The 25,753-nt window shown below is 39.6% G+C and overlaps 1 protein-coding gene across 1 annotated transcript; it reads left to right on the top strand.

Annotated features, from left to right (window-relative positions):
• The first annotated feature begins 536 nt into the window (after positions 1 to 536).
• Positions 537 to 24,365, top strand: LOC147246394 (uncharacterized). Its single transcript, XM_086181948.1, has 40 exons — positions 537 to 858; positions 2,705 to 2,845; positions 2,960 to 3,043; positions 3,138 to 3,242; positions 3,331 to 3,486; positions 3,685 to 3,828; positions 4,575 to 4,718; positions 4,860 to 5,003; positions 5,082 to 5,201; positions 5,283 to 5,402; positions 5,524 to 5,565; positions 5,658 to 5,705; positions 5,793 to 5,924; positions 6,727 to 6,837; positions 6,885 to 7,711; positions 7,982 to 8,558; positions 9,407 to 9,466; positions 9,611 to 9,721; positions 9,927 to 15,137; positions 15,259 to 15,354; positions 15,444 to 15,539; positions 15,770 to 15,820; positions 16,337 to 16,384; positions 17,018 to 17,065; positions 17,161 to 17,208; positions 17,846 to 17,887; positions 18,158 to 18,226; positions 18,397 to 18,441; positions 18,520 to 18,561; positions 18,641 to 18,709; positions 18,990 to 19,034; positions 19,135 to 19,176; positions 19,748 to 19,780; positions 19,861 to 19,908; positions 21,264 to 21,305; positions 21,515 to 21,559; positions 21,677 to 21,718; positions 21,802 to 21,843; positions 21,914 to 21,949; positions 22,068 to 24,365. Exons 1-40 carry the CDS (start codon positions 849 to 851, stop codon positions 22,151 to 22,153), a joined length of 9,402 nt encoding a protein of 3,133 aa, XP_086038074.1. The 5' UTR covers positions 537 to 848; the 3' UTR covers positions 22,154 to 24,365.
• The last annotated feature ends 1,388 nt before the right edge of the window (positions 24,366 to 25,753 follow it).

Raw genomic sequence — 25,753 nt, 5'->3', positions numbered from 1 at the left:
TGGTGCGGTCATTTATAATTCTGGAAAAAAGCTGCAGCTGCTGAACAAATCCAAACATAAAACCTTAAATTCTATGAAAGAAAAGGAAAAAAGCCTCTAATTTGCTGTGACTCATAATCCAGGTTTGGGTGGTTGTGCTGAAAGGAGAACTTTTACTGATGTCATTGTCCATTCTTGATCTTAGCAACCTGATCAGTTCCAGTTTGGTGGCTGCGTGCAGGCTGGTGCCCCACCAGTAGGGGTGCTCCGCTCAGCTAAACGATCTTGCACCCCCTCCACCCCCACCCTGAACTGCCAAAAAAGGCCTGCTAGAGCAGCTGGTGTACAGAGCTCAGCTAAGAATAACGCAGACCTTCAGGAGGATGAAGTTACCCCTGAAGCCCTCCTGTGCAGTGACCTATACCCATGTGAGGCACCAATAACGCGGGGTGGGATACGCTGTCGGTCCCCCCCCTTACCCCCAACAAGCTCCGTGCTCAGCTTGGCTCTTTCCTTCCTTGTGTTGCCTTCTGGTGCCACTGTTCCCAGACCCCCACCCCACCCCACCTTCTGCAAAGCTGCCATACAGGCAGCTCCAAATTCACCTGTGAACCAGCAGTTTTTTTTTATTTAATTATCCTTTTTTTGGGGGGGTATTTTCTTTTTTTTTGTCTCGTAGAAGTTCAGCCTGTGGATTACACTGATGAAGATACAAGATTGTGATTGCCAAGTAAAAATGGAATAATTTACTAACTGGCGGAGAAGTGGAGGCTGACTGGATCGACTGAAGCTGTCAGTTTCCAGTCAGTACTGCACAAGGAGGCTTTGCTCCTGAATCAAAGGATTATACCTGAACTTGTTTCCACATCATGGCTGAAGGTAGGAGCCTACACATTTGCTGAAATGAGCAACAATTACAGGTCAATCCTCAACTTTAAATGCTTTATGATGAATAAATGACAGTGTTTTGATGGGTGCCTCCTCTACAGAGAATGTGTTGAAAGTCGGGAGCTATAAATACAGTATATCATGTAGCACGAGTGCTGCCCTCCTGTGATATGAGCCGTGCCTGGAATTAATCTCTCACAACCTCTCATTGCTCTATGTCATGAGACTTCATATGTAATTTTAACAAACAAATGACACGTTACAAGCAAATCAGTTGTCTTCAGGGCTCAAATAAACCAAGCTCTTTCACTTCTGAGGAGATTTGTCTTGAAATAGTGACACCAGCTGTCTATTCTGAAAAGTTCAGCTCAGCAAAGGACATGCCGTGGTTTTTAATGCAGTATTTGTATATGAGGAAACTGCTCACGAGTCAGGCACGCTTAGAGTTTATTTACAGTTGGCCGTAGATTCCAGTTGAATAGTAAAACCAAGCCGCGACTTTCACGCTTTTAGCCGTTGACGGCGAGGACATGGTTAAATTTCAGGAGGACTTGCTCAGCAACAGTCCTTCATGTAAATACGCGGTGAGGTCACCGTTCAAATCAGACAGCTGGGCCCTGACGAATTTATAATTTTCATTCTGATCCATCAACATTAGTAACATAATCAACAGGGGATTCATTCCATTAGTGATCCAAAGTTCCCCGATCAAGCCAGACACCATCTTCACCTGTCTGGATTTAGCTGACAGGTGAGACAACAACGAGAGAGGAAACAAGACTTTGGAAGACAACAGTTGTCTCCATGTGTCCTGCAGTTACATCCTGATTCAGAGATTTGACAAAGCCATGATAATAATAATGTTTTCAAATTAATATGAAAGCAAGCGGTTCCGTTTTGTTAAAGTTCAGTGAACGTTCCCTCTTTGTCATGAACAAGATGACATCATCAGCTACGGACCCAATATGTGTTTATTTGTTATTCAAGCACTGTGCTGGGATCTTCTTTTACCTTTTTAAAGATTCACTGAGCGATAATAAGAAGGACCCACCGACGGCAGGTCAGTGGACTGGATATGCTCCTTTGTCAAACTGTAATGAACGATTCACAAAACAACAAGTTTTAAGACCAATACATCAAGATTTCCCAGGTTAAAACATTCGATAGAAATGAAAAAAATAAAATCGGATTAAATTTGTTTATCGTCACAAATAAATGTAGTGCCTGAGCGGAACATTTACAGAAATAGATTTGTCTGTAATTTTTACATACTACTTTGGAGTGAATGAAATATGATATCTTGTTACACAACAGGTGGCTCATGCTCTAGTTGTGTAATAATAATGATAATAATGATAACGATAATAATAGCAATAATAGAAAAATGTATTCACGCAGCACCTTTCGAAACACATTGCAAAGTGCCTTAAAATAATAAAACCAAATGCACTTGATGAATAAAAGGAGCGAGGAAAATCTAAAAAAAATATATATAGAATCTAAAGTATATCCTCAGTTATATAAAATGGATACATTAAACAATTAATAGTAATAGTGTGTTTTTTTTTAGCTTAACATAAACATATACTAATATACAGTTTGCAGGCCACAGTGCATTTTTCCACAGAATTTCATTGAAACCTTTCCAGTTGTTTATGACTGCTGACAGAGAAACAAAGAACCCAACAAAATGGGAAAACACAGCCTGATTAGTGGAGGTTATTAAGAGCATTTTCCGCCAAAGCGACTAAACAGCAATATCTAATTGAAAAGTTTTTTAAAAATGAGGTCACAACTATCAAGTTTTCAGCTTCTTTTTGTTTCCCCCACCCTGAAGCAGCAGGTGAATCCAGAGCTCTGGGGCTCCTCAGGAAGGTGCGAGTGTCCGTGGAGCTGCTGGTTGCTCTGGTTGCTCTGCTGTCCTGGCTGGTCGTGGGTGTGGTGATGTTTGACTTTGTGGAGTACAAAGCAGTCCCAGGTGAGTCACCAAAAAAAAAAAAAAAAAAAAACAACCCCAAAAAACCCCACTTGTTATAAATGTCTTTTCTTTTGTCTTCAGACGTGGAGAATTAACCAAACATTTGTTTCTCAGACATTCAACAAATCATCACCGACCCTGTGCAAGCTGTGAACGATGCTGTGGATGAAGTATCCAGTCTGTTTAACAAGTTTCAGGGTACACATGTGGACTTATTGCATGCATAACTCAAATAAGACTTATATTTAAGTGAAAATACTGCAATAGTTGACTCTCATTTCTGGACCCCTAGAATGTGCCCCTGATCTAAGTGACCCCATGGCAGCTGCCGCTTACACAGCAGAGGAAATAGCAGCAGCGAAGAATGAATTTGTTCGATATTTTTCAGATGAAGAGGGTATGAAAAGATATTCTTAACAATAATGCGCAATTCTAACAAGATAATAGATGCTGACATCTTTCTCGCAATCTTCCAAACCCTGCAGGAAACTTCTACCTGAGTTATGTTGACCCCGTGGTCATTGGTAGACGAGCTTTCCATTCCGCTAACGACTTGGTGGGTGGAGTGATGGGGTCTTTCAGGAAAACACTTTGTGCTATTGTGGATGCTACATTGGATGCTATAACGGACATAACGAAAGGTTTGTAATCTATTTGCCTTCCTCTTTTCAAGTCCATAGAAATAACTTAAAAGTTTTGTTAATTACATGAGTAAAAAGACTAATTGTTTTTGTTTTAAGTCAGATTTTGTCTGTGTTTATGTACCTCCTGGTTGCCTGCTTTAGTATTAACCCCTAATTATTATTTTTTCCTCTCACAATTTTCTGTGTTGTTCTCAGGAAAAACTGACCTTAGCTACATTGACCCGGTGGTAATAGGCAGAGGTGTCTTCAGTTCTACTAATGAGTTCATGTGTGGAGTGGGGGGCTACATCCAGGATGTGCTCTGTGACATTTTGGACACTATTCTGGATGTAGTTAAAGGTATTCAATCTCCTAAAATGTTGCCTAATGTGTAACCTCTTTAAGGAAAACACCAACTTTTTCAGGAAATATGCTCATTAGTCATCCTCCCCAGAGCCAGACAAGAAGATAGACACCCTACTCTCCTCTGTTCATGAATTAGGGAGTCGAGATCAGCTGACCTCTAGTTAGCTTAGCATCATGAATGTTATTGGAGGGGAATTATTAGCAAGCATATCTTTTTTAAAAGTCATCAAATAGATTAGGTCATGGATCTTGATTACACTAGAAGTAAAGATATAAAGTGGACTATGATTAGTAGCAGCAGTCACCCTTCAAGTCACAAATCACCAGTTTTATTTTGTTGGCTGAAGTTTGGAGGCACAGGGTCAAATCACTGCGCAGAGTCAGGAAAGTAGTTCAGACTACGAATCTGATTCTAAAATTAAAATGTCCCATGATTTTGAATCATATTTCCTAACAAAAGTTTGAAGTTTCAGTGAAGATTGTATCGGATGACTTTGACAGATTTTACCATTAACTATGCTAAGCTAACTAGCGGTCAGCTAGTCTCTGGTCTCTAATGTATGTGCACAAGACAGGAGGGTTTCTGTCTTCTTGTCTGGCACTAGGGAGGACTGCAAAAATAGCTTTATTCCTCTCAAAATTGATGTGTTCCTTCAACAACAAACATCAACAACATGGCTGTGACAAAGCAGTCAACACTATTTGTTTTACATATATGTTCTTATCTGTTTTATCCTCAGGAACCACTGATATTAGTTTCATGGACCCAGTGGTAATTGGCAGAGACGCCTTCAGTGCTGTAAATGATACTTTCAACAAAGTAGGGGGCTGCATCCAGGACATGCTCTGTGTCATCGTTGACAGCGCACTGGATATAATAAAAGGTACCTGCTTTATATTTTGTATTTATTTCTTACATTAAAATGCTCACTAGAAGTTACTAAAGTCACTGATTGTTACGTAATCTTTTTTAATAAGCCTTATAATGCATTTGCGGTGGGCTTTCACCTGTTTGTTTTCTTCAGGAACTACTGACATTAGCTTCATTGACCCTGTGGTACTCGGTAGAAATGTCTTCAGGGTTACTAATGACTGTATGAGCAGAACAGCAGAATACATCCAGGGTGTACTATGTGCAATCTTGGATGTAATACTGGACACACTGAAAGGTACCTTATCCTCTAACAGCCAACTACAATACTTTAAATATCATTGGATCTAAATATTTCGGTGCGTCTGTTGATCAGGTATCCAGCGTGCTGTGGGATTCAGTCCCATGACAGTTGTGACGAGAACAAAAGAAATCACCACGGAGCAGATAAATCTGCTTGGGAGCTACGTTTCCTCTTCTCTGATGGGCGAACAAGGTCTGGCTTGATGTCCTACTGCACATTAAGAGGTTAAAAATGTAAAGAGATTTGACTCACTTTGATTTTTTTTTTTTTCAGGGATCTTGCCGGAAGTATCTATTGACCCCATGAAAGTCGTCGAAGATGCTGTGCTGGAGTTTACAGACAAGAAGGATTTGTTTCTGGCTTACATGTCGAGCATGCTCGTCAGCGATCAAGGCACGTTTGTTGGCGTTCCTTATGAACATTTTTTTAATAAAGTCAAGTGGTGCCACAAGTGATTAAAAAAAAATAAATACTTTGACTATAAAATCTTTTTTTTCCCCCCCTCTTGTTTCAGGTCAACCTGCCACACCAGTTGTAAATGTAGTGAATGAAAAAGGTTTCACTTTTAAAATAAATTTCTGAACTTTTTTCTGAAGGGAATTTCAAAATGTGGCGAATACAGACTTTGTTTAATTTGTCTTTATTTAGATGAAGCTGCAGCTTCTCCATCTGAGATCAATTTGGTAAGACGAAAAGGTACGTACCGATATTCTTTTTTTTTTTAAATGATGTATTGTATAATTTCCATTGTCATTGATTTGTTATACCTTCTTTGGAATGTAGGTGAATTTCTGCCACCTCAGGAAAAAGGTAAGAGATTCCATTTATTTTCCATGTACAAAGTTTCTACTGATCCCTTGCGTGCCTGCTGCAACTACTGTAGTGTGCATAGATGTTTTAACTGCCTTTTCTCATGAAAAGGCACCTTTTTTTGTTTTTGTTTCCATCTTACCAAGCAAACTGCATGCCTGCAATACCATGTATGTAGTATATGTCGGCCTTATTTGAATAAAGCCCATAAAAATCCTTCTGCATGAATAAATATGCATTACATCTACCGTGTATTTCGTACTTTCCTTTCTGTATGCATCTAAGTTCTTCTGGGTTTGTGATTACATGCATTCTCACACTGACAGGTCTTTGAATTTATATACTGAAATGAAACTCATGTGAAATGTGTCTTGACGTTAATTTGTTTTGTTTCCAGTCATAATGTTTTGTGAAGAAGTTGTAAACTCTGTGTCATATGGAGCATGGACATATTTCTTTTGTGACGGACATTTTAATATCTATGCAATGATGCTCCTCCCTTCATTGTCTGAGCACCGTTTTACGAATGACTGACTCACATCTGTATTCTAACAGTTTCAACATCTATCATACCCTGTTACTTGAATTGTCTGTACTGAATCACCTTTCGTCTGAGCATAAAAACATACACCACATGTATCAAAAGTTGGCATTTATCATTTGGGATATTGAAGAGTTTGAGTTTAGGAAGAAAAACTGGGAGAACAGGTGGAAAAAAAATGTAAAAACCTGAAATGGGAGCCATCAGTAATTTCCACATGTGGTGTGTGTACAATATTATGCTGTAAAAGCTTCCCCATTTTCCATTTCATCACATCTTATCTTATCCCCAGTATATCTTAATGACTTGTAATTAAATTGCCAAAGATATAAAGAAATGTAGAGGTCACATGGCTTAATGATACAGTTACAGAGATGACGTACTCTGCTGTTGATGAAGCTGCTCCAGAGTTAAGTGAAGCCCCACACATAAAGATGGAGGAGGAGGAGGAGGAGGAGGAGGAGGAAGAGGCCCATGGTAGTCATGCGTTTTTTCCAGTATATTAATCATGAAATACACAAAATGAAACAAAAGAGAGATTAAATTTGTCGCTATCACATCACTAGTGAGCCATGAAAACATCGAAGATGCAAAACCTGAATCATCACCAGATGCTGATCACAGTGCAGAGGATGAGAAACAACAGGAGGCAGAAGAGGTGGCTGATACTGAGGAGGAGCAGGAGGAAGCAGGAATTAAAACGGGGGAGATTGAACTGCACATGGAGGATGAAGAGCGAGAGGAATTACAACTGGAGGATGATGGCAAAGATCAAGAGGGAGGGGAAACAGAAGAAGATGTCGTGGAAGATTCACTGACCGAGGTGGAAGAGGAGGAGACAGATGGACTAGAAGATGCGGTAGAAGAGGAGGAAGAGGAGCTCAAAGATGCAGACATTTTGTTGTATGATGAAGAAATAAAATTAAAAGATGAGGAGGAGAAGGAGGCCAAAGATGAAGTTGATTTGGTGCTAGAGATGGAGGAGTTGACATCAGAGGTGTTGGAGGAGGAGGACGAGGAGGAGACCAAAACAGAGGGTCAGTTGGCAGAGGAGGTGAAGGAGACCAAAGACGATTTCACACTTCAGATGGAGGAGGAGATGAAAATCAAAAAAGAAGAAGAAGAAAAAGAAGATGACGATGACTATGACGAGCAGGAGGACAATAAAATACCAGAGGTTTTGGTGGCTGATGTGGATGAGCGGGAGAAGACAAAAAATGAAGATGAAGTGGAAGATGAGGACGAGGATGACACCAAATTGGTAGATGTTTTATTGGATTTGGAGGAGCAGAAGGAAGAGACCAATATGACCGAAGCTGAGGAGGAGGAGGAGACCAAAACAGAAGATGAAGAGGAGGAAGGGGAGGAGGAGGAGGAGGAGGAGACCAAAACAGAAGATGAAGAGGAGGAAGGGGAGGAGGAGGAGGAGGAGGAGACCAAAACAGAAGATGAAGAGGAGGAAGGGGAGGAGGAGGGGGAGACAACAATGGTAGATGCTTTAGAAGAAGATGAGGAAGACAAGGAGACCAATATGGGTGAAGTTCTACGGCAAGAGGAGGAAGAGGATGCCACAATGGTAGATGTTTTGGTAGAAGATGAGGAGGAGGGGGAGGACGAGGAGGAAGACGTGGAGACAAAAACAGATGATGAGGTTGAAAATGAGGTGGAGGAGAAAGAGGAGAGGAAGGCAGAGGAGGAGGAGGAGGAGGAAGAAACCAAAACAGAAGATCTGGTAGAAGATGAGCAGGAGGATGAAGAGGCCACTGAAAAAGCTATCGTCAATGAAGAATATGGTTATTACCATGAGGATGATAGAGAGAAAGACCTCCATGGAGATGAAGATGCTGGTGTCAAAGCTCAAACTGATGATGAAGCTCTAGAAGTGGAAGAAGAGGGAAAACAGGTCAAAGAAGATGAAAACGAAGGAACGGAGCCGCCAATCCAAAACCTTGATCTTCTGTCCTCTGAAAACCTCAGTGATGACAGCTTCATACCTGTACCCCACGACGAGGATGACAAAGAGACGGTGATTTTAACACCCATTAATGATGGAGATGAAAATGCTGACATCCCCGATGATCACGATGAGAACAACAACAATAGTGAGAACTTAAAAAGTGAACCAAATCGACAGAGGAAGGTTCATATTCCCCTTAAGCGAGTCAGAAGTGTGGGATCCAGAGCCGCATACAAAGAAGGTATAATACTATTTATCATCATCATCACTCACTTGTCATCACCTTTACGTGTTTTAACTGGTCATGAAAATGTTTGGGAATGTTGGATTGACATTGTGGATGTTTAGCATAATCCACTTAATCTGACAGTTGTGATGTGACTGAAGTTATTACAACCTAATTTTCAGTAGTGTATGGAGTATTACTTAGTTTCATTACAGTGCTCTGACTGCTTTTGAGTCCAAATAAATAGTTTTTAATACAGTACAGTTAAAGCAGCATTACTGTGATGCTAAAAAACTAGCTTCGCCATTTGAGTTTTTCTTAAATAGAAAATGAAGACGGACATAATGAGGAAATCCAATTTTATTTCAATCTGAGGATGATGGCGATGGTGAAAACGCCCTGATTTAATAGCCCTGTGAGAGGTTCTCCACAATATTAAGTTCCAGCGCCTGTGAATCATTGCTTCTCACTGTTGGTGTGCTAACTATGTTTGTATAAGTGTTCTTTTTAAAGGACACAGTCATTGCCCCAAGCAGGCAGGCGGGTGAAGTCATGAACAGAAAAAAGAACCTCTGGATGAAGACATTAATCAACATACTGGTGTATTGCTGTCTTGACCTTTACTACATTTAATCAACCCTCTCAATGAGTTACCATATCAGCTAAAATGTCCTTTCATGTACATCTCTATCTTTTGAACTTTGTCTACCTTGAAGTACGTTTTCGACTGTGTGTTGCGCTTATTGTGCTTATGCAAGCATGATCCGCTGTCATGATCGTACGATACAATATTTTACAAAAGAGGAAACGGCGCTGTTTATGTAACTGCCGTGTATTTTTGAATCTCTGATGAATTGCTTCAGTTCACAAAGAGGCAGAGGAGGGACAGACAACACAAGACGTTGAAGATGCCCTTAAAGAAGGTAATCTCGAACCTCAAAGCCCGGCGAGATGTCCCAATATTCTAATAACATGTCATGATTTGGTACAATTTTGTGAAAAATGGATTCCACTCCATGCACGCAGGCACAAACTTTTACTATCATTATTATTGTTTATCAATACAGACCATAAAGACACAGAAACCGAAAAGGACGAGGAACACATACATGCAGAACCTGAGAAACCCGTTGAGCTAAAACCAGAAGAAGTTAAGCCGGCGGAGGAGGCTGCAGGTAGTCGTATTTGTTAAAGAAACAATACTGTATTATTACAAAAAAGAATTCATATTTCCACGTGTAAGCTTATTGATTTTATCTGCCAACAGTGAAACAAGCTTTTATGATAACTTAAATCACATGTGGGTGAATTAAAAGATAGCTTTGAGCATTACACTTGATTACACGTTGAATGAAAAAAATGTATATCTTCATCATCTCTTAGACAAACTCCTGGTTGAGGAAGAACCACAACCTTCTGAAGAGAAAGAAGAAGACGAGAAGCCCAGCAAAGAGGAGACAGAAGTAAAGATGCCATCTGAGGAGGAGGAGGAGGAGGAGGGCCAGGAAGAGGAGAAGAAAGAGTCTGAAGAAGAGAAAATAGATGAAACTCCAGAACGAGAAAAAGAAGAAGAGAAGGTACCGCCAAAAGAGGAGAAAGAAGAAGAGAAGGTACCGACAAAAAAAGAGAAAGAAGACAGGAAAACAACCAAGGACAGAAAAAGGGTAAGGAAACTACACACACGTGAAAGAGATGTCAAGGAACCTCCTAAAGAAGGCAAAAAAGTGATCGGACATAAAAAAGAGAAAGTCACCAGAAAACGTCCCAAAGTAGATATAGATGACAAGAAAGCTCTCACAGATGAGAAGGAAGTCAAGGAACACCACAAAGAAGAGAAGGAGGCCGTGAAACCACCCCAAGACAAAGATGAGGTTATGACCCCTCTCAAAGAAGAGAAAGACATCAAGAAACGTCTTAAAATAGATAAAGAAGCCAAGGAACATCTTGAAGAAGAGGCAGAAGCCAAGGAGCCCTTCAAAGAAGAGAAAGAAGTGAAAGAACTTCCCAAAGAAGAGAGAGAAGTTAAGGAACAACTTAAAATAGCAAGAGAATTCAAGGAAACTCTTCAGAAAGAGGTCAGGCAACCTCCACGACCTCTCACAGAAGAGAAAGAGGTTAAGGAAGCTCTCAAAGAGGAGAAAGAAGCCAAGGAACATCACAAAGAAGTGAGAGAAGTTAAGAAGCCCCCCAAAGAAAAGAAAGAAGTTCAGACACCTCTGAAGAAGGAGGAAGAAATAACAAAACATCATAAAAAATGGAAAGTTACCAAGAAACTTCTCAAAGAAGAGACAGAAGTTAAGGAAGAGCACAAAGAAAAGAAAGAAGTCGTGAGACCACCTAAGGACAAGAAAGAGGTTGTGCAACCCCCACAAACTCTCAAAGAAGAGAAGGAGGTCAAGAAACCTCTCAAAGAGGAGAAGAAAATAATAAAACCTGTCAAAGAAAAGAGAGAAGACAAGGAACATCCCAAAGAAGAAAAAGAAGTCAAGGAACATCCCGAAAAAGAGAAGGAAGCCAAGAAACCTCTCAAAGAAGAGAAAGGAGAAAAGAAACCTCCCAAAGAAGAGGAAGAAATAACAAAACATCATAAGAAATGGAGAGTCACGGAGAAGCTTCTCAAAGATGAGAAAGAAGTTAAGGAAGACAAAAAAGAAGAGATGGAGGCTGTGAAACCACCCAAAGACAAGAAAGAGGTCGTGCCACCTCCACAACCTGTCAAAGAAGAGAAAGAAACTAAAAAACCTCCAAAGGAGGAGAAAGAAGTCAAGAAACCTCTCAAAGAAGAGAAAGAACCCAAAAAACCTCTCAAAGAAGAGAAAGAACCCAAAAAACCTTTAAAGGAGGAGAAAGAAGCCAAGAAATCTCTCAAAGAAGAGGAAGAAATAACAAAACATCATAAGAAATGGAGAGTCACTGAGAAGCTTCTCAAAGATGAGAAAGAAGTTAAGGAAGACAAAAAAGAAGAGATGGAGGCTGTGAAACCACCCAAAGACAAGAAAGAGGTCGTGCCACCTCCACAACCTGTCAAAGAAGAGAAAGAAACTAAAAAACCTCCAAAGGAGGAGAAAGAAGTCAAGAAACCTCTCAAAGAAGAGAAAGAACCCAAAAAACCTCTCAAAGAAGAGAAAGAACCCAAAAAACCTTTAAAGGAGGAGAAAGAAGCCAAGAAATCTCTCAAAGAAGAGGAAGAAATAACAAAACATCATAAGAAATGGAGAGTCACTGAGAAGCTTCTCAAAGATGAGAAAGAAGTTAAGGAAGACAAAAAAGAAGAGATGGAGGCTGTGAAACCACCCAAAGACAAGAAAGAGGTCGTGCCACCTCCACAACCTGTCAAAGAAGAGAAAGAAACCAAAAAACCTCCAAAGGAGGAGAAAGAAGTCAAGAAACCTCTCAAAGAAGAGAAAGAACCCAAAAAACCTCTAAAGGAGGAGAAAGAAGTCAAGGAACATCCCGAAAAAGAGAAGGAAGCCAAGAAACCTCTCAAAGAAGAGAAAGAAGAAAAGAAACCTCCCAAAGAAGAGGAAGAAATAACAAAACATCATAAGAAATGGAGAGTCACGGAGAAGCTTCTCAAAGATGAGAAAGAAGTTAAGGAAGACAAAAAAGAAGAGATGGAGGCTGTGAAACCACCCAAAGACAAGAAAGAGGTCGTGCCACCTCCACAACCTGTCAAAGAAGGGAAAGAGGTTAAAGAGCCCCTGAAAGAGAAAGAAATTAAGAAACCTCTGAAAAAAGAGGCAGACATCAAGAAAGTTCCCAAAGAGGAGAAAGAAGTAAAGAAACCGCTCAAAGAAAAGACAGAAGACAAGGAAGCTCTTAAAGAAGAGAAGGAAACCAAGAAGCTCCTCAAAGAAAAGAAAGAAGTCAAGAAACCCCTCAAAGAAGAAAAAGAAGACGGGAAAGCTATTAAAGACAAGAAAGAACCCAAGAAGCCCCTCAAAGAAAAGAAAGAAATTAAGAAACCACTTGAAGAAGAGAAAGAAGAAAAGAAGCCAAAAGTAGAGAAAGAAGTCAAGAAACCTCTCAAAGACGAAAGAGAGGTTAAAGAACATCTAAAAGAGAAGAAAGAAATGAAGAAATCCCTCAGTGAGGAGAGAGACAGTAAGAAACCTCCAAAAGAGGACAAAGAGGTCAAGACACCTCTCAAAGTAGTGAAAGAAATCAAGGAACATCCCAAAGAAGAGAAAGAAGTCAAGAAGCCCCCCAAAGAGAAAGAACCCAAGAAGCTCCTCCGAGAAGAGAAAGAAATCAAGAAGCCCCTCAAAGAACAGAAAGAACCCAAGAAGCCCCTCAAAGAACAGAAAGAACTCAAGAAGCCCTCCAAAGAAGAAAAAGAAATCAAGAAGCCCCTCAAAGAACAGAAAGAAGATAAGAAAGCTGTAAAAGAAGAGAAAGAAGTCAAGAAGCCCCTCAAAGAAGATAAAGAACCCAAGAAACCTCTCAAAGAACCGATAGAAGATAAGAAAGCTGTAAAAGAAGAGAAAGAACCTAGGAAGCCCCTCAAAGAAGAGAAAGAACCTAAGGATACCCTTAAAGAAGAGAAAGAAGTGAAAAAACCACTCAAAGAAGAGATAGAACTCAAGAAACCTCTCAGAGAAGAAAAAGAAGAAAAGAAACCTCCCAAAGAAGAGGAAGAAATAACAAAACATCATAAGAAATGGAGAGTCACTGAGAAGCTTCTCAAAGATGAGAAAGAAGTTAAGGAAGACAAAAAAGAAGAGATGGAGGCTGTGAAACCACCCAAAGACAAGAAAGCGGTCGTGCCACCTCCACAACCTGTCAAAGAAGAGAAAGAACCCAAAAAACCTCCAAAGGAGGAAAAAGAAGTCAAGAAACCTCTCAAAGAAGAGAAAGAAGTCAAGGAACATCCCGAAAAAGAGAAGGAAGCCAAGAAACCTCTCAAAGAAGAGAAAGAAGAAAAGAAACCTCCCAAAGAAGAGGAAGAAATAACAAAACATCTTAAGAAATGGAGAGTCACTGAGAAGCTTCTCAAAGATGAGAAAGAAGTTAAGGAAGACAAAAAAGAAGAGATGGAGGCTGTGAAACCACCCAAAGACAAGAAAGAGGTCGTGCCACCTCCACAACCTGTCAAAGAAGAGAAAGAACCCAAAAAACCTCCAAAGGAGGAGAAAGAAGTCAAGGAACATCCCAAAGAAGAAAAAGAAGTCAAGGAACATCCCGAAAAAGAGAAGGAAGCCAAGAAACCTCTCAAAGAAGAGAAAGAAGAAAAGAAACCTCCCAAAGAAGAGGAAGAAATAACAAAACATCATAAGAAATGGAGAGTCACTGAGAAGCTTCTCAAAGATGAGAAAGAAGTTAAGGAAGACAAAAAAGAAGAGATGGAGGCTGTGAAACCACCCAAAGACAAGAAAGAGGTCGTGCCACCTCCACAACCTGTCAAAGAAGAGAAAGAAACCAAAAAACCTCCAAAGGAGGAGAAAGAAGTCAAGAAACCTCCAAAGGAGGAGAAAGAAGTCAAGAAACCTCTCAAAGAAGAGAAAGAACCCAAAAAACCTCTCAAAGAAGAGAAAGAACCCAAAAAACCTTTAAAGGAGGAGAAAGAAGCCAAGAAATCTCTCAAAGAAGAGGAAGAAATAACAAAACATCATAAGAAATGGAGAGTCACTGAGAAGCTTCTCAAAGATGAGAAAGAAGTTAAGGAAGACAAAAAAGAAGAGATGGAGGCTGTGAAACCACCCAAAGACAAGAAAGAGGTCGTGCCACCTCCACAACCTGTCAAAGAAGAGAAAGAACCCAAAAAACCTCTAAAGGAGGAGAAAGAAGTCAAGAAACCTCTCAAAGAAGAGAAAGAACCCAAAAAACCTTTAAAGGAGGAGAAAGAAGTCAAGGAACATCCCGAAAAAGAGAAGGAAGCCAAGAAACCTCTCAAAGAAGAGGAAGAAATAACAAAACATCATAAGAAATGGAGAGTCACTGAGAAGCTTCTCAAAGATGAGAAAGACGTTAAGGAAGACAAAAAAGAAGAGATGGAGGCTGTGAAACCACCCAAAGACAAGAAAGAGGTCGTGCCACCTCCACAACCTGTCAAAGAAGAGAAAGAAACCAAAAAAACTCCCAAAGAAGAGAGAGAAGTCAAGAAACCTCTCAAAGCAGTGAAAGAAATCAAGGAACATCCCAAAGAAAAGAAAGAAGTCAAGGAGCCTCTCAAAGAAGAGGAAGAAGTCAAGAAACTTCCCAAAGAAAAGAAACCTCCAAAAGTAGAGAAGGAAATCAAGAAACTGTCTAAAGACAAGAAAGAGGAGAAACCACTGAAAGATGAGAAAGATGTCAAAGCAACGGAGAAGAAAGAAGATGAGATCAGGCCTTTCAAAAAAGAGAGAAAAGTGGAACCAAAGATACCCGGTCAAGAGAAAAATGTGACAAAACCACATAAAGAAGAAATAAAACTTCCAGAGAAAGCCTTAAAAGAAGAAAGAGAACCTCCCCGACCAACCAGAAAGGAAGAAAAAGAAAAGATGGAAAAAGAGATACAACCAAAGATCTCAAAGAAAAGACCTGCTAAAGAGGAGAAAGAAGTCAAGGCTCCCGTAGAAGACAAAAAAGATGCCAAGAAGAAAGACATCATCACAGGCAAGACAATCCCAATCTTTCTGAGCAAGTCCTCATTATAACAACTCCTTATTTTGAGATGCCAGACTCAATCAGATAGGAATCCACAAACTTGTAATCCTTTTATTCCTTTTTGTACCAGATGCTAAAACCAAAAAGGCTGAGAGGAAGATTAAAATAGTTGAGAGGAAGGTTGCACCCCTTCTGAAGAAGGAAGTTCTCAATGTTACTAAACCAGGTAGGAGAGCAGGTCAAGACATCAAGAAATGGAGCTTTTGCAGTGATACATCCTGCGCTCCAGTGAGATGTCTTTTTCCCTCTTAACAGTTGAGGAACCCAAGAAGTCTGTACGGGTGCTGAGACCTGTGAGAAAACAACTTGCTCCGATCCTGAAGAAGGAACATCTGAACGTCACAAAAGCAGGTAACAAACCGCGAGGCTGCAGTTTGTAGAGAAGTTTCAAAAAAAATAAACATAAAAATCTAATGCAGCGTGTGACCGGAAAATAAGCTTTGAGCTTCAAAGTTGTAATCTCGGGAAGGTTGTTTGGAAAGGCATCGTTGTTATCGGATTCTCGTATTTCCAGTCACGGCGGACGCATGTGCAGTTAAAACTATGTCGTGAATTTTATGTTTAATCTTATCCTCTAATAGAGGTCCCAAAAGTTCCAAAGGTGAAAGTGACACCAGTACCTACAAAGAAAGGTAACAGCATTTTTGTTTTCATGTAATTCCATAAAAATGCCATTTTTCTCATGTCAAGTCTTTAGATGAACGGAAACTAGAATTCCCTCAAAAATGTGTATTGGAAAATTAAGTATCTTTTTGTCATGATATTTAACATTCCAGAGACGTTTCATCTGTTCTCCACATATGAGGTTATTAATTCACGTATAATTAGCGTTCTACGCTTAAGGGTTTATTGATGACATCGTTTTTCACGAGCTGAAGCTCCCAAAGAGTCCAAGAAGGAAACGAAGCAGATGCAACCCTAACCTGGAGAAGCTGGTACTTCACTCACTGATGCTGCCGTTGAACCTCTTTCTCACTCAGAGGGGAATACACTAAAAGAAGTCACAACCCAAATAGTGAACATCCTTACATCGCCATCTTTCACCCCAAGTTTAGACTTAAGAAACTAATAATAGTTCTGTTTTTTTATTAAAATAAAAACAACGACAAACAGATGATATCAGCACTTTTTCTATTCTGATCCTTTAGATATTGAAGAGGTGAAGAAAAAGGATGAAATAAAACCCTCAAAGAAAAGTAAGATCGATCTCACACGCCTTTACCAAGAATGCATATTTGCAAGATGATGATATTCACTTAAAAAAAAAAAAAAACATCGTTCGGACTGTTTTAAAGTATTGCCCGGCCTTTTTTTTTTTTTTTTTTCAAACCAAAAATGGTGTTGACATCATTTTAATGGTACACCGATGTAGCTCGGAATATCTGTTCTTACATAATGTCATTGGAGCTAACTGGGCATTAGACCCCCTACTAGCTTGGAGTGCTGCTTTCAGGAACCAGAAGCCGGCTCAGGATTCCCAGTAGGGCTATCAAGTTTGAGACAAAAATACCGTAGCGGATATTTGCAGAGAAATCCAAGCAAGCGCATACCTCTTCTAACACGGTGTGAAACCATCAGATCCAGTTCTACGTCTCCTCCGAAATCATATCAGCGTAGAAGGTGTAGAAGACGTAAAGACGTGAACCATGAGCTCCTGTTCAATCATGTTTCCATTTCTCAGTTTAGTTGTCTAATAGTCAGTTATATCATCTGGAATCAGTTTTCACTTCCTAGTGCAGAATTCTCAAATTAGTAGATTTGTATTTTACCACCATGCAGCTGCTGCTCAGAGAAACTACATAATGTTACTTTGATATGTTTTTCCGTAGCTGCCGAAGATTCTGAACCAAAGGCCAAACCCACACCTGTTCAGAAAGGTAATGACATGATCACTTTTTCTATAGAAAGGTGAAGATTATAAGTGTTATGTGACTTTTACTTTCATGATATTCCCTTTTATCTGTGTTTTTAGCTGTTGAAGTTGCCAAAGACAAAGTCAAACCAGCTCCCTTAAAGAAAGGTACATTTAAAGATGTCTGTGTTGCCTAAACGCACAATGTGTATCATTCAAACTGCTGAATTTTCATTTTTGAGTGCGTTTTAGAATACCTGAAAATGGATAGTCTGAGAGATGTGTTTCCTACCTGGACTACAGGGTTGCTTACATACAATATAACATTGTACTTGCATGATACACACTATATTAACATGACAAGGTTTCAAGTTGGGTGGCACGGTGGTGCAGTGGTCTGCACTGTTGCCTCACAGCAAGAAGGTTCCAGGTTTGAGTCCTGGCTCCAGAACGGGGTCTTTCTGTGTGGAGTCTGCATGTTCTCCCTGTTCCTGTGTGGGTTCTCTCTGGTACTCCAGCTTCCTCCCACAGTCCAAAGACATCAAGAGAGGACGAGGCTGATTGATACTCTAAATTGACCGTAGGTGTGACTGTGAGTGTGAATGGTTGTCTGTCTATATGTGTTGGCCCTGTGATGGACTGGCGACCTGTCCAGGGTGAACCCGCCTCTTACCTGAAGCCTGCTGGGATAGGCTCCACCCCCTGTGACCCTCAACAGGATAAGCAGTAGAAAATGGATGGATGGGCTTTCAAGTTAGCATGTAAACTCCTCTAACTTGCCTTTATGCCCTATTCTATGACACAGTTGTTCCAAAGGAGAAAACACCAGCAGTTCCTGCCAAGAAAGGTAAGATAACATTTATTGGATTGTAAACCCACTGGTGCTACTTTTATCAGCCATGCTGAGGCAAGCAAACTCTGTTGTGTTTGAACAAACAGAGACGGCTGCTCCAAAAGAAAAGCCCGAACCAGTCATCTTGAAGAAAAGTACGGCTGGTCCATGTCATGAAATAACTCCAGTAACGTGTGTGTGTGTGTGTGTGTGTGTGTGTGTGTGTGTGTGTGTGTGTGTGTGTGTGTGTGTGTGTGTGATTTCACGGTGTATCTCTGTTGACAGAACAAGAAGGCCCCGCCAGAAACGCTTCTCTGGCAAAAGAGAAGGTCAAAGTAGTGCCTGTCAAGAAAGGTATATTTCTATATCTTTCCTTACCCTGATGTATTTGCATTATAGATTTGTGTCATCAAGTCAAAAGAGAAATTCCAAGCAGCATCCGCAAAGACACATGTTCAATTTTCAACAAAACTTCAAGGTATTTGGTCTTCACGCATTATGAATTTATACATTTTCTCTTGCAGCAGAGGTTTTGAAACTGAAGCCCAAAGCGGTTGCAACAAAGAGGGGTAAGGGTTATTCTTGCAGTTTCATACCCGATCCCTTCTTTTATCTAAACTTAAACCTTCTCAACTTCTTTATTTTAGAGCCTGCTCCTCTCAAGCCCAAACCAATTTCAGTGGTTAAAGGTAAGAGGACTCGAACCCGACGTTGAGCTTCATGTTTGAATAATCAAGACATTTGTTCTAACACGGCTTTTACTTGCAGGAACAGCTGCCCTGCAGAAAAATGTTTCTCTAACAAAAGAGAAACTAAAGGTTGAGCCATTGAGGAAAGGTACGCATTTGTGCGTCAGCATTCCTGTCCACGTAATAATAACAAAACTGGGGCTGCACAAATAAATGCACGGACAGAAAAAGCAAACAAAGATCTCTGGTCAAATTATTACGACTATTTTTTGTTTGTGTGTTTATGAATATATTAATATTCTGCCAACAACCTCCACTTAGGTCAGTATGCAGATGTTAATACCCTCAGTTTCATTTGTGCAGTTCAGCGTAGCAGGAATAAGCTACAGACTGCAACAAATCATTTTTGTTGCTATTTGTTTTCCCAGCTGAAGTTGTCAGGGGGAAGGTCAAGCCAGCTGTTCCCACCAAAGGTTTGTTCCTCCTGGGTCTTTAAATACATACGGACCAGTATTTTAATCCTCACCTACATGTGAAGTACATTTAATGGGATTACATGTGATTCTATCGTAGCTGGAACCAAGGCGAAAGCTGCTCCGGCTGAAAAGAAGACAGGTACGCAGCACAAGTGGGGCTTTGTAGTTTTCAAACAGCCTCCGCCGTGGAAAAACCACCTGCAGTGCTGCTGTTGGCAAAAACAGATTCATAATCCATTGTGATAATCTAATAACTGTAACTATTTAGCTTATTGTCTTTTTTTTGTGTTCAGATATTTTAAAAGTGCGCTGAATTTTTCCGAACATATTTCCTTACTTAAACCATATTCTATCACTGTTAGTTGTGTCATTTTTCCCTGTTGTTCCAATTTGTCAGATTGTCTTTTTTTTTCTTAAATGTCTTTTTTAATGCAGAAGCTGCTCTGAAAGAAAAAGAAAAAAACCTTACAGAAAGGTGTCGATGGAAAACACTGTTGGTGGATTGTTCCGTTTTTCAGATAGAAAATCAACTTCACGCAATTATTCAATTTCCTGTATTTTAAAAGACAAACACTGTGACATTTCTAACCCTCGAATGAACACATTTCACAATAAGTCTACAAAAATGTGTCTATCAAAGTGTGATGCCAGTAGATCAGCAAGAATTATCAGAGGCGACTAATATTCACCTTTTCATTTTTTTTCCTTAGAACCTGCTGCTAAGGGGGTTCCTGTCAGAAAAGGTAATGCATTCTCCATTAGTCATTATTTAAGTGTCTTCTACACAACAATCAAAATGAATTCCAACCTGTATTACATTCAGAAGCCCAGGTCACAAAGGAGAAGCCTAAACCAGTTCATGAGAAGAAAGGTAAATAAAAGAAAAATACAAAGTATTCTATGTATTTTTTTTTTTTTTTGGAGGATTTGAAAATTCCAAAACTAAAAAAAAACAAAAACAACAAAAAAAAACAGCTGGAAACAAAAAAAAAATCTTGTTTTTCATTTAAAGTAGCTCCCTCTAAACCAGAGGCTGAACCAAAGACGGAAAAGATCAAATCAGTGTCAAGGAAAAAAGGTAGATGCGTCTCAGAAGTTGTAGCCAAAGTATTTAACAACTATCATTGTAGGAAATACTTTTATTTAATCAGCAACAGTAAAACTAAGCCTTTTCTAATCAACAAATATACATTCTTACCTACTCAGAGTCCAAAGTTCCAGAGAAGAAAGCAATTGATACAAAAGGTACAACAGCATTTTTAAGTTAATAAAAAAAAAAAAAACTACTGGTGCTAACTAGACATTATCCTTTGATAAACTGTAACTATATACCATGCGTACTCATTAATGGGTGTTTATTAAATGACCTCTTCCCCCTGGCTCAGCCTTGCTGAAGGAAAAGGTCAAGCCAGTACATGTGAAGAAAGGTACAGAAGTGATGGTTCGGTAGAAGCAGTGGATATAATCCAGAATAACCAGTGTGCAATTGTGATTAAAGTGATCTGACAAAATGTAGTTCGCTGTATTTTGCAAACGTTCTGACTTTGCCTGACATTAACAGTGCAGAAGCGATGGTAGAGAACCTCACTGCACAGTACAACCAGCTGTTGACTCCTAGGAGCCGGGCTTGTAGAGGCTGCAGATACTAAAGTGATACTTCAACCCAAAAGATGTTGTTTTTTTTCCCCTGCTGTATCACTTCTTAGTGATACTGCAACACTGAGTAAGCAACATGTATTGAGCATGAAGTTAACGGTGCCCCGTTACCACCGACTGTAACCCTTCCAAAGTGTTACAAAAACTAAAAACGATCTACCTGAAAAGCCAAATACATGTTTTGAGTGAAGAATCACTTTTAGCAGGTCGTGTTGGTAGATTTGCTACATACGATATGCAAAGATTTGTTATGGCTTTCAAAACCCGCCTCACCAACCAAACAAAACCATGCCATTCAACCCAGCCAATACGGATGATGGGCAAATGTTATCTGGATGAAGTCGATTTGATTCTCAACAGGGGGAAGAAAAAAAAAAAGGCAATGTTTGGATAGCATTTCTGGCTCTGTGCACTCTCAGATGCATCAAAAACTAACTCTGCGACTCCGGTTATAGCTGCTATAGCAACCCGCTGCAAGCATTGAGAAGTGCTGCAATTATTTTTTTTATTTTTTTTTAAAGGGAGTCTTTTATTTTCGGTGTAATGATCTTAACTGTTTTCTCCTCACAGACCAGGAGACTCCAAAAGAAAAAGCTGCTGCAGGGACGAAAGGTACAGACTCCAATCAGCGATGACCGCTTATAGAATGAAGTCTTCGATATGAGATGAATCACCTTTGGAGAGAAGAAAATCCCTCTCATTTCAACTGAGTGTGAATAGTCGTTATTTACATCGGACAAGAGAAACGTATCTTGATTGTTAATAAAAAAAAATACATTTCTAAAAATGTGACACGTCACCATGTACTTTTTTTTTTCCAGACAAAACAGTAGAGAAGAAGGCAGCCAAGCCAGAGAAAGCTAAAGGTACAAACGTGCTGTCGAATTTGAACGTTAGCATCAGATTGGAAAAATGTCTGAAGTATTTCTACCAGCAGAAGTCGGGATGGAGTTTATGACATTTGTTTTTGTTGCTATCGACAGAAGAAAGAGTTCTCAAAGAGATACAGGAGCCTGCGAGAAAAGGTAGGATTGTTGAATAGAGTGCAAAATGTATCGACGGAGATGTAGTAACTGTATCACTGGATACAATTGTCTTTTTGTTGTAGAAAAATCGGAGAAAAAAGTTGCCAAGGAGGAGAAAGGCAAAGGTACTGCATGGTTGTTCTGTATTTAACCACACTGTATTACTTTCTGATCATTGTGATGTTGTTTTATCAGCAGAGCCTGCAGTGTCAGACAGTTTCCTTACAGAAGGTGAGTGCATGAGCTCATCGTAAAAGCATGTACAAGAACAGTCTCCTCTCTGAGTGTGAGGTACGCGTTGTACTAAACTGTACTGCAGTATTGTAGTGTACTGTCACTCCCTTCACAGACGAGATGCCCTACTTCCAGTGTTTCTTCATCGATGAGGACGAGGCCCAGTTTCCATTCTACGCCTTCTCACCGCTGCAGGTTTGAAGCATCCGTCTGAATCCAGCCTGCAGGTTACAGCTTAGTTCATTTACTGACAATGACGAGGTCGCATCATCACAACCCCCCTGCGCTGAAACACGGCGTGCTGTTCATGGTTGGTCTTCAGCGGTCAACTCTGGATGACGGGCGGAATTTATGTGATGGACCGTTTTATTTTATTTCCAGTTTTGGTTGAGCTCTCGTACCAAACACATGCAGCCAGTGTCATTCCTTTCCATTTTTGTTCTTTTTTTTTTTTACTTTTTGATTATTTTTTTGAACTGGATATAACAGGAATATGAGAATCGATGAATCTGAAGTATCTACAATGTACTGTACTATCCTTAATGGATCATTCATTTAAATCCTCACAGCAGACTCGTGTAATCAAACTGCATCCAACAAACCAGGGTACAAATATGGACACAAGCGCCGAACCAAGTCAGTTCCTTTGAGTCCACATTTACTTGAAAAGTTGTTTGTACAGTTGTAAGACATAAATTGTTTTGTGTATTTAAGGTTTTTTTTTTTGTGCTCATCTAATCTTGCTTTAAGAGCCCTTGGATTAAAAAAAATTAGGCATTTATAGATTTCTCATAAAATTCTCGATATTCTCTTTTGTTGCTCAAAGCATTCGTAAAAAGAAGATACGTGCATATTTTTTGTTGTTGTTTTGTTGGTTTTTCATCCATATGTGTCAAAAGGAATGACCGTGTACTGTATATGAGAGCTCCCAAACTTCCGCTGATGGAAAACTACCTAACATCGATATTGAAAGTCTTATTTTACCGTACCATCCAGACAAGTGCACCAGCTTATTTTTTACTGTTCCTACCATCAAGGATCAGAGTATCTCTGGAATTCCTAAACAGACCAAAACTGCACGGTCACTGACGTTGGTTAGTGGCTGCTAGTCTGAGTGCACAGGGAAACCTTCTGAGTCGGTTCTAAGAGAAAGTTAAAGTCCGGAAATATTTCCAGGTTAACTTTCATGCTGATTTTTTTTTTATTTTTTTTTAACCACGATCAAATGTTGTAATGACATCTTGTATCAACTGTGCTGTAATTCAGCAACGTGATATAAACAGGATTTATATTATGTGAGTGTTTTGCACACGTGATCTGTAGAACGTGCTTCCAGAGAGGTCCTGATACCAAATATCTCAGATACTTGCTAGAAATGCGGTTACTGGTGAGAATGAAAGTCAGCGCTGCATGATGATCAGCACTGAAACCGCGTGATTGCATAGGCCCATAGGGTTAAGAGTAAAGAGTTGTTAACCTAATAATATTTGTATATTTTAACACACTGATTTCAAATCATGACTCGTGATTGGGTGAAATGCAAGTTCAAGTATCTGAAAAGAAAATATCAGACCACTGCGCATGCTTTCAGAGGGATTTCAATACTGTTACCGCGTATTTGAACTCTCCGTACGGTGTGCATGGAGAGAATGAAGTCTATTATTGCTAGCATTTATGTAACAAATACATATTTACATTGTTGATTATACATGTGATTGTACTCCAAGTTGTTGTGGAAGGCATCACATGGGTGGCGAGATGATTTCAGAGCCGGTTCGTTATTTCTTAGTACCTGATGTTTGGTTACGGATATTATATTTTCTCCTATATGCCGCGCATACGACACTTACTGTCGCTTTACTGGCGTTTACAGACGCGAATGATAGTTGATACAGAATGCAAACAACCCTCCGCAGCTAACGGTGAGTTCAGGTTTTACGAACTGTTCTGGATTTTTGATACCGCCATTTTCACCGATGACGCCGTCCAACCTCATGTCTGAATGATCGGATTAAACACGAGATTTCAATGAATCGTGACAAAAGAGAGGTGTATTTTATTTGATTTTTAAATATTCGTTTGACTCGTGTTGTATTTGAACTTTAAGAACATTATTTTACCAATCAATGAATGTCAACAATCTCACTGATCTGTATCTTTAGTTCTTAAATGAAATGTGCATGATGTGTGTGGAGTTTTATGTCATTCTCCCAAAAGCCAGTGTGATATTTATTGCCCTAAACTCTCATGACATCACTTAATACTTGAAATGATTTATGATAGCAATACAGGAAGACTATCTGACATTTGCAACTATAAAATATGAATGTATTTAAAGTAACCTGGTTGTAAATATACATCCCCCCACGACTGAAACTGCTGGAACAACAGATAAGAAAGAGCTTAATTGTGCTTGCAAAAACTATTTAACATTAAAACAAAAAATGTACTTTTGTGTATGTTTGTCTCTTTCCCAAAGAAGCACATCGCGAAGCCACAAAACAACAACAACAACAACATCGACAACAACTACAAAAACTTTAGTACAACTGGCGTCGCAGGTGACCGCATTCATTTGAGGTCCGTGCAGTTGTTGATGTTAAGGTAATGAAGAGCGCTGAACAAAGAATAACATGTAATTATTTCATTTTTTTCAGTTTTGCCTCAATTATTATCGAGTATTAAGATTTAATAACGTTTTACTTGCCGTTACATCACTGCTTTACAGTTTCAACGCGGGAGCAGGTCTCTCGTGCTCGATGGTTTTGACAGTCTACCACAGTTCTATTATAGATTTTATCGATATTCAGATTCATAGACGATATGATACAATACACAGCAAACAGATAAAACGAGAATATTTATAGTATTAAGTCAGCAAAATGGATTAAACCCTACGAACAAAGAGGCGACATTCATATGCATGCACAAATGCAAATTAACGCACGTAAATTGCACCAGAAGAGTGGAAAAAAAATGGTTAATGACGTATATTTGCATTAGAGAACATATTTTTGACCTTTTTTTTTCTGATTTCTGAAGTTGAACGAGCAACTGGTTCCCCCGGCTTCTTTTTCTTTATATGAAAACATGCGTTTTTAACTCAGAGAAACATGGCAGGAATGATACTTTTCATGAAAAAAAAATCGTGAATACAGGAAAAAAAGGCAGATTGTTTTTTTTTCCCCTGGGTTATGGTATTGAATTGTGATCTGAATACAACACACCTCCGTAATACAGTTCATATTCTGTAATTCAAATTCAATACTTTCTTCTCATATTTTTCGACATAAATTGAAATTGGAGCTAATAAGTGTTTCCTCCTCATCCTTATTGCATCCTCAATGATCAGAGTCATTGACAGATTGATGATCTCATTCGTTATGATGAGTTATTTGGTCTTCGTATCTGATTTTAGCCTTAAATCAGCAGGGAGAAGAGGGGGAGTGGTGTCCTACCTGCCAGTCTACATACTTCCATGTGTGTATGTGAGTGTGAATGAGACAAATTAATTGAGGGGAATAGAAACGGTCAGGTCTTCTCACTGTATATCGCTAATGAGGCCAGAGAGGTTACTACAGGTCAGTTTACACCACTGACACAGATTCCACACAATGAGGATAACTCCTGGGACGCTTAGTGGAAGACAGAACAAGCTACACTAAACTACTACTTCTCACAGTCTCTCTCCCCGGGACCACGATAAGCTCCCTTTTCGAACTGTACAAAGTCTGCGATTGTCCCGCTGTGACAAACACTTCAACTAAAACTTCAGTTTAGAGTTGAATTTTTGGCAACTGC

This window comes from Aulostomus chinensis, chromosome 17 (genome assembly GCF_037954235.1).
Source record: "Aulostomus chinensis isolate RoL2024-O1b breed Wild chromosome 17, RoL_Achi_v1.0, whole genome shotgun sequence".
NCBI classification, from domain to species: domain Eukaryota; kingdom Metazoa; phylum Chordata; class Actinopteri; order Syngnathiformes; family Aulostomidae; genus Aulostomus; species Aulostomus chinensis.
Note: the sequence above shows the minus strand (reverse complement) of the source record. Positions and strands in the feature narration are given on the sequence as shown.

Bases quoted from the DNA above. Each gene is read 5' to 3' on its own strand.
- LOC147246394 (XM_086181948.1), top strand. The intron at 3,487-3,684 runs GTTTGTAATCTA...TGTTGTTCTCAG, and splicing joins TATAACGGACATAACGAAAG to GAAAAACTGACCTTAGCTAC. The intron at 19,909-21,263 runs GTAAATAAAAGA...TTCTCCTCACAG, and splicing joins ACCAGTTCATGAGAAGAAAG to ACCAGGAGACTCCAAAAGAA.